The 19,592-nt window shown below is 40.0% G+C and overlaps 1 protein-coding gene across 4 annotated transcripts in view; it reads right to left on the bottom strand.

Moving 5' to 3' along the window:
* Nucleotides 1-11,691, bottom strand: part of NRG1 (neuregulin 1) — a 447,143-nt gene extending 435,452 nt beyond the window's left edge. Inside the window, exon 1 of one of the 4 annotated variants that reach the window (XM_068176234.1) lies at nucleotides 11,530-11,691. In XM_068176234.1, the coding sequence (XP_068032335.1) occupies nucleotides 11,530-11,647 (118 nt within the window). In that variant the 5' untranslated portion in view covers nucleotides 11,648-11,691. The remainder of the gene's footprint in view (nucleotides 1-11,529) is intronic. The other 3 variants (XM_068176240.1, XM_068176238.1, XM_068176241.1) reach the window with 3 other exon arrangements.
* Between the last annotated feature and the right edge of the window lie 7,901 nt (nucleotides 11,692-19,592).

Below are 19,592 nucleotides of genomic sequence, written 5' to 3' on the forward strand. Positions count from 1 at the left end.
GAGTCTACAGCTGCTCTTAGTTTAGTATCATTGACAAATAATTGTACATTTGATTTCTCTGTTCTGAGTATAAAAACATTAAAGTACATTTGTCCTAAAATTGACTCCTGGGGAATAGCACTGTGATTTAACCTCATGCAACTCTGAGCCAGTCCCATCAGTAAATTGCTCACTAAACATATTATGGACTTGTCTAGCTGTGTATTAAGCATTATGTCCAGAAGGATATTGTGGGAGTCAGCATCAAAAGCTTTGCTAAAATCCACAAGCTGGCTTCCTGAGGTCAACCAGTTGCTTCCTTGGTGTGAACTCCTGCTGGCTATGACCTATGACTGTGTTGTTTCTTAAGGGTTTTCTAACTAATCCCAGAATAACCTTCTCCATAATTTTACCAGGCAATGAATTGAGATTCACAGGCTGGTAATTACCAGGGTCTTCCTTTCCCTTCCTGAAACTGGGAGGTTTGCCAGCTTCCAGTCAACTTGGACCACTCCAGACTCCCAAGCCACCTGAAAAACAATGGAAAGAGGTCCTACAATGGCATCAGTCAGCTCTTTTGGCACCCTGGGATGAATCCCATCAGGCCCCATAGATTTATTCACAGCCAGCTGGAGCAGCATGTCTTGAACAAACTCAGGTCAGTTGGAAGGTTATCATTTCCCCAGTCACAGTCTTCCAGCACAAGGCTCTGGGAACTGTCAGAGCCCATAATCAGTGTTGAAGACAGAGGCAAAGAAGGTATTAAAAATCTCTGCTGTGTGTATGTCTCTATTTGTGAGGAGACTTTGGTCCTCAAGCAAGAGATCAGTATTATCTCTGATCTTTCTTTTGTTGTTAAAATGTTTAAAAAAATCCCTTTTGTTTGTCATTTATAGTGCTGTCCAGATTGAGTTTCATCCCCATGATTTTCTCCCTGTAATGACAAAGATCTCAACAGACCAGATAGCCCCTAGACCTTGTCCCAGAAGTCTTAGGATGCAAAATTCTTGTGGGAAAATCAGAGAGTCTAAAAAAGTTTTAAATCTTCAAGTGATATCTTCCTCTAATAAAAAGTTATTATATCATCTTTAGCCCAATGTAGAAACAGTAAACTGAACCTCTCACAACTCTTATTTCCAGTCACTCAGTTGGGTTTTTATCTCTTCTCTGAAAGCTCTCCTATTATCTAATTCTCTAGTGTTCACAGACACAAATAGACTTGTGAAAGACAAAACTCTGATATCTATGGATAAGAAGCCCCAAAACCAAAAGATTTTCAAAATAATGTTCTTTTAGTTCCTGTACCAAAGAAGGCTGTAGTCTTTGCAGGTATTAATAACTGTGATTTCTTTCCATAAATGCTGTTTCACATTACTCCAAATCCTGCTCTTCTGTCATAAGGTATACTTCTTGTTTGAAAAGCTATGATTTGAATCTGACTATATAAAGTGTGCATTGCTAAGTACCACCCAACTTTAAAGTATTTCAAGGCCATGCTGTACTAATAATTTCTTCTAGTTCTTAATAGTCTCCAACAATTTTATGGTTTCTCCCATATGCCTCTTTCAAAATACCAAACCAATAAACAGCTACTGTCTGAACTTAAAAAGCCCAGAACCCTATTTCACCCTGATTTCTAAAATATTTGATTTCAAACATTCTGGTTACAGCATGTAAGTAGTAAAGATTTCATGGGTACAAAACTAAAACTCATACAGTTCACCTTTAAACCAAGCCAGACTCTCATAATTTCTAGTGTGATCTCTCTGTGCAAATTGCCTGGGTACACCTTTGGTCCTTTTTCTTTGAATCTGAAAATGAACTGCAAGAGACTTTTAGAACTTCTCAGAGTAATGTACCCCTGTGTGCAACTGTGGCTTAAGCTGACAGTGACGATGCAAAGGTCCATGATTCAAATTTCAGTGTAACAATGACAGACAGTATTGTGTAAATGCTCCTGCACCCCAAACTCACCCACCAGCATGTTCTTACAGGTAACAGTGAATGAAATTCCAATGTCAAGTAAACACACACACACATCTCTATCACCAAAGAAACTTCAGAAAAAGTTTTGCTTGGGTGGATGAAGACATACTGTTGACTTTCTGGGATAATGAAGAATTCAGCTAACTAAAACAAAAGGCCTATCTGACCTATGCTTGAGGAAAGAAATGCAATATATTACACTAAGGCAGACACTATTCTCAAAATAAAAAGAGCATGGCTATTTTGCTTTCCTTCAGAAAAATATCAGATTTGTAAGAAAACAACAGAGTGTCACCAAATATATGAAAGGAAACTAGAATATATGCCAGGAAAACTGATTTTAAATCACCTTGAAAACTGCAAACTTTAACGCAAAATTTGCAATACTTGTCTTGAGTTACAGAAAACCTCTGCTATATGTAATGAGAAACTAAGGTTATCAAACATCTGCCTGCATAGTAGAGATTCTAGTCATCAGTATCTATTTTTCTTCTGCACAAATAAAAGCTTTGTATCTATTTCTCCTGCTTCTACACATGTATGTCAGTGTTTCAGTAAATGCATTGTATTCAATAAATTTTTTATAATTTTCCTTTGTTTTGCCTGTGCTAAATAATACAAGGAAGCTAAAGTATTTTCCATGCCATCATCTGCATAGTTCTCTCCATAGTTACATGAACTGTTTAATGATTATCTGCTAGCCAGGTTACTAAACATTATGTAGTATTCTGTATAATAAATTGCCACTTTGCAGTATCTATTAAATATAAAAAGTTGGTTTAAGCTTCAATATTTTGCTAGTGAAAAAAAAAAAAAAGAAAACATGAAAAAACTGAAATATGCCTGTAAATGTGGAAACATGATCTTTTCAGTTAAAGCCATGAAAAAAACAGAACTGAAGACTAGAGGAGATGCACGATCATGTTAAAGTTCATCTGCTACTAAACCATCACAGCAGATTAATTTGTTGAGAGAAACTATAAAGAGAGTAAACTTTAAATAAGAGTGAAAAATATGGTTACAACTGGACCATGGTAAGAAGAGCTTTCTTAATGTACAAAGTAATGCTTAAAAGTTAGATATGTTAGTATCAAAGGGATTTACTAAATCAATACCAAAATGCAGCAGTCAATATTTATTCTGTATTATTAAAGCAAATATTGAATTTCTTGAGAGATGCAGAAATAGCAAAGATTATGGACAACATTTTCAGAAGCAAGTAGAAAATTAGCCTTCTAGAACAGAAATTATATATGAAAAGAGGTGAGAATTGAAAATTAAAAGCACAGCCAGTTACAGTTAAAAACCTGAAGAAGGTTTAAATTTGATTAGCATTTGTAAATGGACTACTTCTATTTCCTTAGCTCCCTTTCTCTTCATCTTCTGGTGATGTCTCTGAATGCAAACTCGATTGTTTCTCTTGACCTTCATAACTTATCAATAAAATAGGACATTTTCACAGACAGAGCAGAACATCCCGTCCTGCCAAAAGAAAACCCCAGGTAAATTAAAGGATTGAAAATGTGGCTCCAAGCCAGAGAAAAAACCTTAATTACCACAATTGGACAAAAAACTCACTCCAGCTGAACAGAGATACTCAAGCACAGCATCGATCAAGCCACTGCATGCTTTTTCTATGCATTGGGAAGACATATGCTTTTGGATAATCTTTTCAGTTTTATGTGGTTGCTGGTGTTATTGAAGGTGTATCCACAGTCACTGAAGGTTGGGGAGAAAGTTGTGTCTCCTACAAGTTTCTCTATGACACAGCAGGTCTTGCTGAAGAAGACAGAATATCAGAAGTCCAGTACCAGCTACTCACCAGGAACCTATGTGCGTCATATGTGTTGTAGCAGTAAATTACCTGAAAGTCAAGATATTAATAATAATTTTATGGTGCCCACTCAGTGGACCTGAAGACCACTCCTGATTTTCATTCTTTTAGCAAAAAAAGAGATTTTCAAAGACATTTATGGATCACTCACCCTCTTCCTCCGATAACTTCTTAACAAAAAACTGGGCAAACTAAAAAGGTTCAATTGCCCAGATGTCCATACCCATTCAGCAGTCTTCCAGCTAATGAAGCTTCCAGTAAAAATGTTTGGAAAAGATAATTGGAAAAGCTACTATTTTCTTCTGTGTTGTGTGTTAAGGATGTATCTTTGTTCTCAAATGTTGATATTTTTGCTAAGATTTATACCTACTTATATTCACCCCCAGGATCTTTTGAAATATATATTTACCAGCTTGATACCAGCTCTTCAGAAAAAGATCCAATCACTTCTTGTATTACTTTCCTTATATAACTGTGGTTTTGAAAAAAATATTAATCATCTAAGAGTTTACAACTTCAACCTTAAGAAAAATCTGGAAAACACTCCCTAAGTAAATGTGATTATGTTTTGTTTTAATTCAAACTAAATAAGAAAATTAATGCCAAAAAGGCTGGAACATCCACTACAGTAATTTCCACTGTAATCTTCAGTTCACTGTTAATGGACAGGTTTCACATCTCTAGTAAAAATTTCATTAATATTCCATTTTATCTTGATTACTCTTGAAGCATTACTACACTTTATAAGCATGCATTTTGAGATGTGCATGAAGTGGACCAAAAAGTCTGATCTAAAAGTGAGTACACATACATATTGAAGCTTCCAGCTATGCAATTTACCAGATGTCAAGGGAGAAATATTATTTCAGAATATTCACTGAAATATCCCAAAACACTTTCCAGTGCAATTTAGGCTGAACTGGAACAATAGCTTCAGGGGCTATTCCTGTGTCAGTGAAAGTCAATGCAAATTTTGCTGCTTAGTTGAGTACAGAAACACACTCTCATGTAAATTGACTTTTGGACTCTTCCAAAAATGTATCAGAGAACCAATTTAGCCCAAAATGTTTAGGATCCACTTGTATATAGTGCTTGAAGTTTCTGACCACAAAACAAATGCATCTAATAGAAAACATTAGTTAAAACCTTCACTACCTCATACAGGATTCAGCAAAACATTTAGTTAAAAAAGCAAAAGAAAGGGCAGGAGCTCTCTCTTATTAAGTTTAAACATGTGTGACCTGCAAGGGCACAACGTGTTTAAACTGACAACAACTAGCTGTCATAAATAAACAAATGAACAGTGTTCATAAACTTCTCTTCTTGGCCAGTAATGCACAGAGACCAGATCCTGCCAAAGGTCCCCAGGGGCTCTTGCCTCCCTGCAGCTGAAGCAGCTGTGGCAAACCTTTTGTTTTCAGCACTGCAGCTCAAACAACAGGCACTGCAGTGTTAATCTCCACCATCTGTAGGAAAGCATGTGTTGAAAACTAGCAATAATATGATACCACTATTACTCTGCCACCACCAGCAGAAATAAAACTCTTCAGCACATTGTGAAACAATGCCTGTTGAACAGCACAACACTCCTCTACTCAGCTTGCTCTCCCCCATGTCAAAAACACTGTCAAAAGCTGATAGTAATATAGAAAAAGGCTCAAAAAAGCAAGCAGGAACTGCAGATGCTTCACTATCACACACAAAATGGAAGAAGCCACCCACCTCTAGGACAAAAGAAGCAACACATACCAGTAAGATACTCTGCAGGAACAACAAGGTTTATCTTGTATCAATTGTTCACAGAATATGCATATGAATATTTGAGAGCTGCTGGTCATAAAACTCTGTACTTCAAAATAATTTTTAAAAAGATCACTATAAACACAAATGCTGCTATTAAAAAGCATTTTAAGATGAATTTTATCTGCCAGCTCCTTCTGTGAAAATGCACTTGATGGTAGATGATGTTCATTGATGGAAGAAATCAAAATATATTTGCTGTCTGGGGCTGACATATTTTCCATGGTTATATAAATTTCAGTATAGAAGAAGTATAGCAGAACCAATCATTCTCCACCAGCCTTGCACAGCAAACTAGCAAACATGAAAGCTGAGAAGAAAGAAGAATGCAGTCATGATTTATATACCCTGCCCTTACAGAAAAGACTGAATGTTTTGGACAGCTGTACCAAAACCTAATTGAGTTCCAATTCACCTGTTATGAATCAGATTCCCTTCCTCTGCTCAGTTCCCAAATGTTCTTTCACAAAAAGACAGTACAAAAAAGTATATAGAGATATCAGCTAAAAAACTGACAACTGTTCTTGTCAGAAAGCAGGTGGATTATAAATTAATTTTGACTGTTACTGTAATAGACTTGGTAGCAGGATGCAGAGAAGATGAAGTACTATGAAGTGATCAGGGCTTTTAAATGTTCCTTTTTGAACTGTTTTTAAAAATCAATATTAGAAAACTATTTTCAAAATCTATAGAAATAGATGAACTAATTGCACTGAATGTTAAAAGTTTTTATTTAATCAGGAATGTATATCATTGTCAGAGGTTTTTGAATTGTCAAAAAGAGGTTGTCAGACATTTTTGAATGTTCCTTACATGTCCCTGAAGTGACTACTTCTTCTCTGCAAGTGAGAAAATCCATTTGAAATACAGAAGTACCACAGCATCCCCCAAATGCAATAATTCCCAAATTCTTTCTGACTAACCTGCTGATCTCTTGCATGGACACACATGATATTGTCTGACAGCTTGTATAGTTTCAACTTTACCTTTTATTTTCCCAGAGCATGCATATATTTTTCAAGATAGAACGTGAAATTTTTTCTGAGTCATAAATTGCTACTCAAACCTTAGCTTGAACGCTGGTTTTGGAGCAATTTGTGCTTTCAGTTTCTACCTTTTCTCAATAGCTACAGGACATTCACATACAGAGTTAGCTATAAAGCAGTCAGTTTTTCTGTCTTCCAGAACAAACTTACTTAGCCAACAGTCTCATTTAAAATCTAGGACTTTGTTACGTCAGAATAGACTTTACAAGAGCTTTACATCTGTAGTTTTAGTTAAAACTCGGTGATAATGTACATCATGCAAGAATGCTTCATTAGTGAGCTCACGCATAAATTGCTAAATTAAGCACAGAGCTTCAGGGAAAATGCTGGAGACTATTTGTCCACGCAGCAACAGATTTGTCTTCCAAGGTATGCTCTATCCATTGGCAAACAGATATACCAGTTTAATGAAGTATTTTAAGAATGAAAGTGCTGGTGTGCATGACTCACATTTTATTAAGGTAATGACCACAATGAATTCTATTTAGATATGTATCTCGTTGCTGAAAATGATCTTGGCATGAGACCAGCAATATACCAATGATATTCCAGAGCATTACACAATCTTTTGTCCTATTTGTGGACAGAAGAAGTGTTCACAATCAAATTAATAATCCTCCCTGCTACAAGAATGCAGTCAAAACACATTACTAATAAGCACAAAAGTGAAATCCTTAACAAATTATAGGAAAGGAAAATGGAAAATTATTTATTCCACAGTTCTTGATTTTCATTTCCCTGCAAGGACTTAAATCATCCCATTACATATTTAGATGTATTTTGAACTGCATCTTGTAAAGGAGATATTCTAATATATTTCATCCAGTATTTTGGATGAAAACTATCCATACTTGCAATTGTTGCTGCTGCTGGCAATGCTCATGAAAGCACCTGTGCAGCCTGACTAGCACAAAGGAGAAACAGAGGCAAATTCTGCTCACCTTCCTCAAAAAAGTCATTCCTGTTCAAACACTGACCTCAGAAAGCGTGTGTGCACCAAGAAGGGAAGGTCTTGCAGCCTTGTTATTTTTAGCACACAAATAGAAACATTAGTGGGTGGGAGGCAGGAGAAAGCTGCACCCTCCTTGCAGTGCAAGGTCCCTGTCACAACAGAGACTTTACAAATACCAGAGGCAGTATCAAAAATCCTACCTGCTTCAAGGGTGCATGATTGGGCCCCAGAGAAGCAGGAAAGGTAAGTGCTTACATTAAAGGAGCCCTCTAGCATCTCAAGAATTTGGCTGTAAGGATGATTGACAGGCAGACTGGAAAGGCAGCATATTTCAGCCTGAAGAAGACATGTAGAAACATCACCTTCTAACTTGGCAGAGCTAGTGGCTAGGCAACTAAAATCCCTGAAAACAAGAGGGGAAAAAAGGAGAAAACCCCCAGAATTCAAGCAGCTGTCACAGTAGCAGCACAGATGAAATCCAAAAGGATCACTCAGGCAACCTGCTTTATTAGGTTCAATTGTCCAGACCTACAGCAGTGTACTTATCCCAAAAAGAAGTACTATCCAAGAAACACAAATAAATAATTTCAGAGATTATGAACTGAGGCTTATTGTTTTCAGATTAGAAAAACAGAACTCTCTTTGTAACTACAAAATAACAGACTAATTTGAAGGGATATTCATCCTCTCTCCACACTCCATATACCTGTTTTACATGGACAGTTTTCATATAAATACTTATATTGCACATATAGAAATACATAGAATCTATTTCTGCTTATATCATATTCTAAACATAGAATTTATACAGCTTTAAATATCTATATATATGAGAATTGATTCAACAAAACATGCATATGAAGTCTAAAAACAGTATTTCCAGAGAGTGTCACATCTTTTATTTCTAAGAGATACGTTAATCAATCTTAGCTACCCTCAAACTGATGTTTATAGATAAAAATATTAAAAGTGAACTATTGATGGGGTTTATTTTCAGTAGTGCTGGGAAAATCTATCAACCATAAGGACAAAGGACAGTCAAATATTAAAAGGATGTTTCAAGTATGGGCATTCCCCTGAATTTCAGTGCAGTTTTGAAAGTGACAGCGAAATCAAGTCACTATTCAAAAGAGCAAGCTGAAAACATGTTTAGAGGTTAGAATAAACTTTTGTATTCCTTCCCTATCTATATGATTAGACACACCTGTACATCAGGAAGAAACGTGACTGCTATCCAAACCAAAATGATTTAACACACAAATCCAGGGGCTGGATTTCTACAAAGGAGGCCTGAAACATCCCCCAGAAATGCCTGTGTTCAATCTACCAAATAAAGACAAAAATAGATTCCTTGGCGTAGGCAAACAGCAAGTCAACTATTTTTAATTTGGGTCTTCAAATGCATTTTTAAGTTGCTTACATTTAAAAGCAAACATTAAGCAGTTTGACTTGATGAATATGTATGAAAAATACTTTCAGATCTTCTGCATTTCACATACTTATAAAATTTATTTGCTTATTAGATTAAATGGATTTTATGCACCCTGCTCAGTGTATTTAAACAAATACACTGCTATGGCTGCAAAGCTGGCTCATACAAATTCATGGGATATTTAAATTTTGCCTACTATATCTGTACTTGGAGACAGTGAAACACATGGCCAAAGGTGACAGGGTACTTGTAATGCAAACATCTGGGCTGCACAGCAAACATGACTTGTGTTGTTGTGTACTTGAACAAGTATACCGCTACTACTTGACATCACAGCCCACTTCTGCCAGCTGTGGGCCCGTGCTCTCCTGGCCCTGCTGCAGCTGCAGCATGGGAAGCATTTGACAGCCCTGCAGAATTTATGAGAGGACACATGGGTACAGCATAAGCAACAAGTTGTGTTGGATTGAATGCCTCACTTTGTCTTCTGCATGGAGATGAGGAAAGCCAGCTAAACCCCTCTGCTGAGGTTTTGTCTCTCAGTTAATCTGCTTCTATGGGTTTCTATTTAGATAGCATCTATTTCTTGTCACTAGTCAGACAAGCAGTCTAGAATGGAAGTCCCTAGAATTATTTGCATGCTTAATCATGTCAGCAAAACACCTACAAACCTAAGCCTTCAGGAATTATACCGATGCCTGCGAAAACCTGGAGAAAATTTATGCCCGTGGTGAACTCTGATTAAAGCCAGCAGAAGTGCTTATACAAGGCAAAATGGAAGGAAAAGTTATGAATGCGAGGCAGATCATGAGTTTCTTAAATTTCCCATTCTTCTCTCCCACAGTCTAAAGGGAAGCAATCAACATCGCAGTGGGAAGAAGAGTAACATTTTCTTCCAAGTAAGCTGAAACAAAATGACTATTCTCATCTCAGTAACAAATTTAGAAATTCATCTAGTATCATTGAACAGAAAAGCAAAGGCCAAGTCAGCAAGTGTGAGATAGGACTTACAAGCTGGGACATATCAGCAAGTGAAATACAGATTCCACTGAATGACAAAGGGTAGGTGCTGAAGGCAGTCTAGATTTTACAGGCTGTAACTCTCCCAGAGTCAAGATTTTCACAGATTCCCATTTACACAGGCCTGAATGCCTGCAGCAGCTTTCAGTCTGTGGACAGACCTCACCTTCAGAAATAAACGTGGCTATCTTCTGTGCATCTAAAAAATATTCCTTGCCAATGGCTAACCTGCCTGATTATACAATAGCCTCATGACCACACAAATTAAATCCTTTCAAGCCTTTGGCTGGTAACACCTGTAGTAAACAGTACTGATTACCTTTTAAACAGGCAAACTCCTTTCAGCTTCAGAAAAAAAAAATCAAAAATCTTCCAAGTGCTATACATTTACAGCAAAATGTTTGAAGAATTTTGTTCCCACTAAGCCCAAGAGAATATCTAGGAGCTACAACCTGTGGATAACTGAAAGCAAAGCATGGCTTCCTCACACCTACACACACACACACGTGTGTGTGTGAAATTACGGTTTTAAAGAATCAAAGATTAATACAATACCAAAAATGCAACAGTACATTCATTATTTATGCAAATGAAGAATATTTATTGCAAGAAAAGCTGCAGGGTAACAAAGGAGGAGAATGTTTAGCTGCTGCAGGAAAGAGAGGCTGAACATTGACTACAAGAAGGAAAGGCTCGAAAAAAAGTGTATTGTAACTACTTCTTTTACATTGAGAGAAGTTTGCACTCTAAGAAATGTATTTCCTCCTAGCAGTAAGGACATATTGTTCCCCAACAATCAGTGCCAGTCATGATGTGACGCAAGACTAAGAAAATATAAAAATAAAGCATCTAAGTTTTGGCTGACCTCAAATTCATTTAAGCTAATGCATGGCAAAAACTGAGTATATATTTCCATTTGCAAAACTGCAGGGTGCCAAGGAGCTACTTTATCTTGTCTGCTGCAAACAGATGTCGAGCAGATAGCGTCCAGATCTGCAAATTGAAAACACCACCACCAGCTCTGGACTGCTACCCCGTCAGTGTCTGTGTCACCCTGTGGTCTAGCCGATTACTGACGGTCTCATCTGCCGGCTGCTTTCTGCCATGACCGGATCACAAACCCTGCGGGAGCACCACGCAAGGTCCGGCCAGATATTTCCATACCCAGCGCAGCGACCATGCCTCTCTGCCGAGACAGCATGGGTAGCAGCCCGCAAGGCAGGCAGCCAGGGAAGGAAAGCCTCCTTTCCCCGCGCTCCTCTCCGTCCGCGCCCGGCGGCGGCGAGCGGCCGCGCCCGCCCGGCCGCCCTCAGCACCGCGGACAGCGCCCCGCGGGGCCCGGCGCCGCTGCCGGGACCCGCCGCCCCGGGGCCCAGGAGCGGCCTGGCCCACCGGGAGCGCTCCCACGCTCACACACAGCCACCCACGCACGCACACACTCTCACTCGCTCACACGCACCGCGGCGCCTCCGTTACTCACCACATCCTCCGCAGGGCGCCCCGACGCCGCCGCCGCCGCCGCCGCCGCCCGCCGCCCCCGGCGCCGCGGACGCCCCTCTCAGCGCGGCAGCGGTGGCGCCGGGCGGCCGCGGCTCCATGCGGAGGGCAGCGGCGGCGGCTCGCCTACCCCGGCCGCCCCGCGGAAGCCGCCCCGGCCGCCGCGCAGCTCCAGAGCGGGAGGGCGGGGAGCCGCGGCCACATGGTGCTGCCCGCCGCCCCGCCCGCCGCCCGCCCCTTGAGCACTGCACCGCCCCCCGCGGCCGGGGGCTCCGCGCACCGCCGGGAGCGGCTGCTCTGGCCCCCAGGAACAGGAGTCTTGTCCCTGCATCAGCCATTCTACGGCTTTTTCCCCGGGTTCTGTCGCGTCTGTTGTCTGCCATGCACGTCGCACGGTACTTTCGTAAATCGAAGCGCCTGATGTTGCTCAGAGGTGATGTGCGCTGACCCGGGGTAGATCACACGTTTCCCAACAAATTCCTCACGAAGAAAAACGCCAGAGTTGTGCCTGATCAGGGCTCAAACTTGAGCAAGGGTCTCACACTCCCAATTACTTCAACATAGAGCACACACACATGGCAAGAGCTCCTGTCTCTGCATAGATTCTAGGGTAAGGGGCCGCTGTAGGCAAGCAACAGAAAAAACATAAACAGCAAGATTCTGCCTTGGAAGAACTTGCTCAAGAATCTAGATTTCTCACTTTTAAATGAACCCCCCATCGACTGGCTCATAGATTCCTCCCTTCTTCACGGGTAGGCCAACCTGGCACTTCATCTATTTTCTTTGGGCTATAAAGTCAGAAAGATGCCCAAAAGTGGAGAATCTTCAGCCTCACTGGGTGTCCTTGCCTAGGCACTGAAAACCCTCCCAGGAAAGATGGGTATTTTCTAATCTCCTGTGAGAGCTCTATATTGCAATGACTGTCTTTTGCCTTTGGTGCATCCCTTAGAGGAGTCTATTATTTCAGTGCTCTTCCACAAAGGACCTGATGACAGCCAGATAAACTCCCTTTCACTCCCAAGCTGAAATAACCACTTCTTGCTGCCCCTCCTGCCCTGTGCCATCCTCCAGCCTCCTCTGCATCAGTGGCCTCCACCAAACTTGCTGCATAGGTTCAGTGTCTGCCTCAAGATGCACTGGGGAACTCAAACTAAACCTGACATTTGCTGATGCTCAGCTCCAGAAGGTTCTCATCAGCCCATTTCTCCGGCTTGTCAAGGTCCCTCTAAAGACTATCCCTCTTCTCCACTGTATCTGACATATCCCTCGGTCTGGAAGCATCTGCAAACTTGCTGGGAACACATTCTGACCCATCATACACATCATTAGTAAAGACATTATACACTTTTGGCCACAGTGTCAGTATTTCAGAGGGACATGACTAGTAACGAGTACCATGCTAGACTTTGTATTGCCTTGAAATCACTTGGACCCTGAGCTCTTGCCAATTTTCCAAGCGTGTTTCAGGCCAATTATCCAGTGCATATCTTTTCCATGCTCACTTATCAGTTTTTACTCTATATTAAGTCTAATCTAGAATCTACAGTGCAGGTGGATAGCTTTGACTGGTGGCACATTACAATAAGGTATATGGGTATCTGAACTCACAGTACAAGAAGAAATCTCCTGCCTCTTCCCCAGTACATGCACTCCAGTATCAGGCTCCTGAATAAGTCCTTAGCAATGAAAACGAAGGGAAAAAACAAAGAACAATTAAAAAAAAAATTTGTAGAGAATACTGATTACTTCAATGCATCTGTAATTTGAGCAGTGCCTAACAAAGAAGTCTGATTTGCACTGAAATCTGGGATTGGAACTCAGATATTTCTAGACAGTACAGCTTGCTGATAATTTTTGGCTTTCTGAAAAGTGATGCATTGAAAACTTCCCGTTGTATCATTTAATCTCTCCCCTAGCAAGCAGACCATCCTATCTGACCATTGGCCAATGACCTAAATTCACCTTTATTATGTGATCAGAGTCCTTGATTTTTATATCCAGTTTTCTTGAAATTCCCATGTCTCACCCAGTCATTTTAATAAAATAACTAATGTTTACATTTCAAAATATTTAACAACAGCAGGAAATTACTCCTTTGTATAAGAAAATGCTGCTTTTCTTTCTTTTCACAAATATCCACATTTTAAGCATAAAATATAAAATAATTTCTCTTCTTAATCCCAGTTGGGTTCACCAATTCAACTCAATTCGTCACTAAGCTTGTGTTAACAGTTGCTATCTAAGTAATTACTATTCTAGGGAAAAGTCTCAGTTTAGGAAAGCTCTTCAGTATGTGTTTATAGTTAAACATGTCCTTATACCTACAAATTTTCAAAAAAAGCACTGTAGCCTGTACTTTACCATGTGCTTAAGCATCTTCCTCACTCAGGGTTTTATTCTGGAGGAAAAAAAAAAAAAAAAAGAAAACCAAAAAACAAGGCTGCATTTGATTTTGCAGGCATAGTTAACGAGAGCAACCAGAAAGAATGGTTGCATCACATCTGTATAGCAAGAAGCATGGATCCATGTAAATGGTTCTTCCTGTGGCTTTTATTGAAATCCCCACGTAGCTTCACGCAGACAGCAAAATTGAAGCAAATACTCAGTACAACTTCCAAGGTTTCAGTACATGCATATTTCATCTCTGGTTCATAAAATCACAGAATAAGCTGAGTTGGAAGGAACACATGAGGATGATCAAGCCCAGCTCCTGACCATGCACAGAACCATCCCCAAGAGGTACAGCATGTGCCTGAGAGAATTGTCCAAACGCTTCTTGATCTCTGTCAGGCTTCGTGCTGTGACCACTAACCTGGGGAGCTTGTTCAAGTAGAAGAACCTTTTTCTAATATCCAACCTAAACCTCCCCTGACACAACTAACTTCAGGCCATTCCCTCAGATCCTGTCACTGGGTGCAGGAGAGAAGAGATCAGTGTCTTCCCCTCCTCTTCCCTTCACGAGGAAGTTGTAACTGCAATGGGGTCTCCCTCAGTCTCCTCCAGGCTGAACAAACTCAGAGACCTCAGCCACTCCTCACACAGCTTCCCCTCAAGGTGCATGCATCACTATCTTTTTTGCTCTCCTTTGAATGATCTCTAAGAGTTGAATATCTTATATTGTGGCACCCAAAACTGTCCCCAGCACTCGAGGTGAAGCCTCCCCAGTGCAGAGCAGAGCAGGACAATCCCTTCCCTTGCCCAGCTGGTGATGCTGTGCCTGATGCACCCCAGGACAGAGCTGGCCCTCCTGGCTGCCAGGCCACTGCTGACTCATGTTCAACTTGCCATCAACCAGGACCCCCCAGGTCCCTTTCTGTGGCACTGCTTGTCGACAAGGAAGCCACAACTTTTGTGCCAGCTATAGTGGTAAAACTCAGCAAGCCTTTTGTTTGATCAGCAATGGTGAGCAGATAACAAGAAGCAGATCCTGACAAAGCTTCTTGTATCTTCAGGGCTTTAGGAAGAGCTGACAAGGCTTCTGCATCACTAAAAAGGTTTATGCTTAGAACAACTTTGGAACTTCAATGCTGTGTAACTCATGTAAGTGTATGCTGACAACATAGATCAGACAAACTCCAGACAACAACATGCATCAAATTTCTGCTTTATTTCCATACCTAAGTATCAGGCCTGCTACACAGAGGAATGTCTGTATTCTACTAGCAGCTCTTTGTAATACATGCCAGCCATGACCAAAGACTGTCCAGTCACCCTCACAACAAACTGTGTCATCATTGGTGGGTCGCAGGACTTCCATTCCTTCTGCCCTTTTGTAGGATCTATGGACAAATCCTGTAGGGGCAAAACAGAAACAGCAGCAGTTGAGCAGGTACTCTCTCGTGTCTCTCTGTAAGTTTGCACTTGATGACAGTAACTTAGGATGCAGCAGCAGCAGCAGTGGGAATTCTCACCATGCTCTATACTGACTCAGAAAAACTGCCTAGTCCTTATGGAAAGATGCTTTTAGTGAAAGCTGGTTCTTATGGCTGCCCAATATCTGGAAGAATTGAACTATCACCCCATTCAGCATCCTTCAGGCTGAAATTTTTCCATTCTCCCATCAGCAGCCCTAAAGAAGACTTAAGTCCCTAAGATCTTAATTATTTGTCTCTTTTATTAACCATTATGTACTTATCACTACCTTCATCACACTTACAAAGAGTAGGACCATCAGTTCATCTTCATACCTACCAAAAAATAAAAAGTTTAATTTTAACTATATGTGGTTAACATCAGGCATTGTTGGGATGCAAAAATATCTGAGGCACAAAACGACAGGTTTTGTTTTTTTTTTCAGATGCTTTCATGAGAGTGAAGCGGCCACATCAGTTATCAATTACAGCAAAACTTCAAAGCAGCACAAAAGCAGAGGCTTCCTTAGGCTATAGGAGACAGTGTCCAGGGTCCCTGTGCAACAAACATGTCCCATGCTTTCACTATTTTAGGTGGGAACACAAAATGTATTATGTATGTAGGTAAAAGCATATGTGTGTGTGTGTGTGTGTGTGTGAGCCCATGTGTGTGTGCAACCATGTATGCATAATAGCCAAGAGAAAAAAGGAGAATCATCTGGTTTTCCCTAGACAAATCTGAGTATTCACAAAATGTCAAGCTCTCTAAGACCTAGTGCTACAATGATGACCAAGAACCACATGAATTCTTCTTTTTTGGACTCTTCTCTGGCAACAGAATGACATCGGTCCAATGGCTTTTTGGACGTGCACTGCTTCAACCCCAGTGACTGGTGGTCAAGAGCCCTTTCTGCCCCACTGACTGGCACAGACACCCCACTCACTTTGGTAGCTGCCATTATAGGTCTGGGCACCAAAACCCTTGGGCACCAAAACCCTTGGCCCAAATCCAGTTGTCGGCACCAAATTCATTGCATCGGTTCACCCAGTAGCTGGCACTGAGTCCTTGCAGCAGTCATGCACATGAGATAGAGACCGTGACTATGCAGCTGGATAAGAAAGGATGTAAGAAGATTTTGTGTCTTCTTCTTTCTTAGTCTCTAACACAGAGAGGATAATTTAAAATCAGGGACAAATTGAGGTATTATGGAAGGAGTTCCCATAGTCAGACAGCAGGATTAGAAGGGAGACCAAAATGGAAAAGGCATCAGGAGTACAATTTGCTGCTGATGCAGCTTGAAATGACTTACATTTGGAATTGCTGAAATGAAAATTGTCAAAATAGTTAAACATTTTTTCAAATAAACTTTGTCATAATTTTGGGTTTTTTTTTTCATTCTGATCCAGAGCAGAAATCTACAAGTATTTACTCACAAATATAGCTTGAGTTTTTCATGCAGCTTCATTTACTTTATTACTTTATTGCTTATTAACTTCATTGTTACTATATTTATTATTAATTTATTACTTTATTCCTATAGCCTATTTTACTTTATTATTTATTATTTTATTACTATATTTAGCCTCCTCATTTTACACTATGACTAGGAATAGTCTAGAAATGATATAAAAAAGAAGGACAGATACAAAGAATAAAAAGACAAAGAACATCCCTAGAGAACAAAAATCTAACTACTAGTTTGTCTGAATCAGCTTCTTATGAGCAGTTTACTAAATGATTTTGTTGTAGTCTGTATTCTTGCTTTCAGAGGAGTATTTTGAATGTAGAATTGACTTTAAAATGCTCCATAGAATTTTTTCAAAACATGAATTCCCTGCAATATGCTCTAAGAAAAACACCCAGCAGGCTGAGCTTCATTAGATGTATTCCAAAGGCCCATGCCAAAATATTTGCAGAAACTTAATGTTTTCTTGGATGTCAGTTTGAAACAAGTAGGGCAGTAACAGGTATAAAACAAATAATGCGTGTACAGCGCAGAGCCTCATTTGTAAACTTCTCCAACAGGCTGCATAGATCTGCAAAAACAACAACAAGAATTTTGTTTTAGGGTTGTTTTGTGGGGTGGTATTTGGTTTACGTATGTTTGGTTTGGGTTGGGTTGGTTTTGGGGCTTTTCGTTGTTTTTTGTCCCTGGGATTACATGCATTGGCTATGCCAGAGGCAAGGTTAAACTAGTAATGTTCATCTTTGGCAAGTGTTGATGGCCTAATGGTGCTGTTTTTTGCCACAACAGTTAGTGTGACTTAGCTTGAGCTTTGACATGGCAGCACAGATGGTTCTGAACGCATTATCAATAGAGAGCAGATGGCACAGCTCAAATGTGTGCAGCCTTATACCTCCCTCTGGTGGCTTGATCTCAAACCCTTAGATGGCTCCTGCTGACCCTGAGCTGGTAGAGAAAGCCAGTCTGCTCAGCCAAGATCATTGCGAGCTTTCACTAGCACTGAGGGCTCCACTCTGGTAGCACCCCGAGTGCCTTGGAAAATGTTGACACTTAGGAGATTTGGCTGCTTGGAGCTGTGTGTCTCGAGTGAGGCCCCTTGCAGAGCAATCAGCAGTCTCACCCATGTGTATTTCCATATCCCCTCTAAAAATAATCCACTGGACACAAATCCCAGAAGTGTCAGGTTCAAAAATTGTCCATTTTTGGAGCTCCAATCCAAGGATTTTTGCTTTTCTTGACAAAGACATCTTATTTGCTTGGTCCATGATGCAAATGCTCTTTCTCTAAAAGATTATAGAAGAAAATGCAACATCAAGAGCCATTTCTCCTTAGCATGTTGTGTTTTCCTTTCCCATAGCAAAATGAAAAAAGAATTTCTTTTCAGCTATAATATTTTACGCTCCTGAAAGAGACAAGATGCTAGTATTTTATTATTTTGCAATAGAAAAGCAAACACACATTCTTTTTTGATAGCTACCACAAAACTAAGGCTCATTTTTGAGAATCTAAACTTATCCCCACCTTTCCTGTACACTGATATCACTGTAAGTATACTGTGTTGTAGAAGTGCAGTTTCCAAAGTATCTGTTCTGGTTTTGAAGTTTTGCAGCACTTTGGACCTGTTTATCACTTTTCAAAGGGACTGATGTAGAACAGGCAAAAATGGAAACTCCTGCTCATTTCAAGTCTGAGTGTGAATATGATACCATGGTAGACCACAGTCTTCCAAAAGTGTTCTTCAGGATGAAACACATATTGCAATGGCACAAAAATATATGGTTTTCTTGTTAATTTTGCTGGAGGTGGAAATCCATAAACCTAAGTAATAAGTCCATAAACCAAACAATAGATAAAAGTCTTCTGAAATTATAACAACACGAAATGTTCTCCCCATGCAACTCAGTTCAACAACAGCTTATCCCCTTGTTTATTTTCCTACAAAAAAAGGAAAAGAGCATTTTCACACATTTAACACATGCACAAGAGTTGCTCATATATTATATATTGTTAGCACAGAATTCAACTTAGAAAAGATGGGTGTCTCCTTGAAAGAAACCCCAAAAGATCCCCAAATCTCCATCAAAGAAACAAACAAAAAACAACCAGAAAAACTCTCTCCAACAAGCAACTCTCATTGAGATGGTTCAGCAAGAGGAGAAGCAGAAAAAAGAAACTTCCGAGAAGAAAAAAAAGGCAAATGAAAAAAAATGGCAAATTTTCATCAAAGGCAAATGTCTAATGACCTGGCAACAGTAAGAGGAGAAAAGAAGCAAAGTTGACCTGCTGTGTGCAACTGAGGGAGCAACAGGACCTGTCATGTTTGTTCCTTTTGTTGGCTATAAAAACAGTTAGGGGAACAAAACCCACTATCTTTTTCTTGAGTATGATACTTAAATATTTACATTTGAAGAAAATCTGTCCTATTTATTTGTGTTTACATGATTTTGTACAGGTTAATTCCTTAAAGTTTTTTCCTGGTATAGGTTTTTTTCCCCTAAAGCCTTCTTGTCAAGTAAACACTGTGTGGCTTCCCATCCATGGAGATTTGGATTCACTTCATTCCAGTATGCATGTTTGACTATAAAATGGTTTCCCTCTGACTGTTTTGAGGCAGAGAAATGCACCCATGCTCCTAATCTTTATGTTGTAATATCACCCTTTTTCCCCTGCAAAAAGCATCTAAATATAAATAACAGTGCAAATATCTGAAAAACAAAAAAGAAATAATT

The sequence above is a fragment of the Anomalospiza imberbis genome, chromosome Z (genome assembly GCF_031753505.1).
Source record: "Anomalospiza imberbis isolate Cuckoo-Finch-1a 21T00152 chromosome Z, ASM3175350v1, whole genome shotgun sequence".
Lineage (NCBI taxonomy): Eukaryota > Metazoa > Chordata > Aves > Passeriformes > Viduidae > Anomalospiza > Anomalospiza imberbis.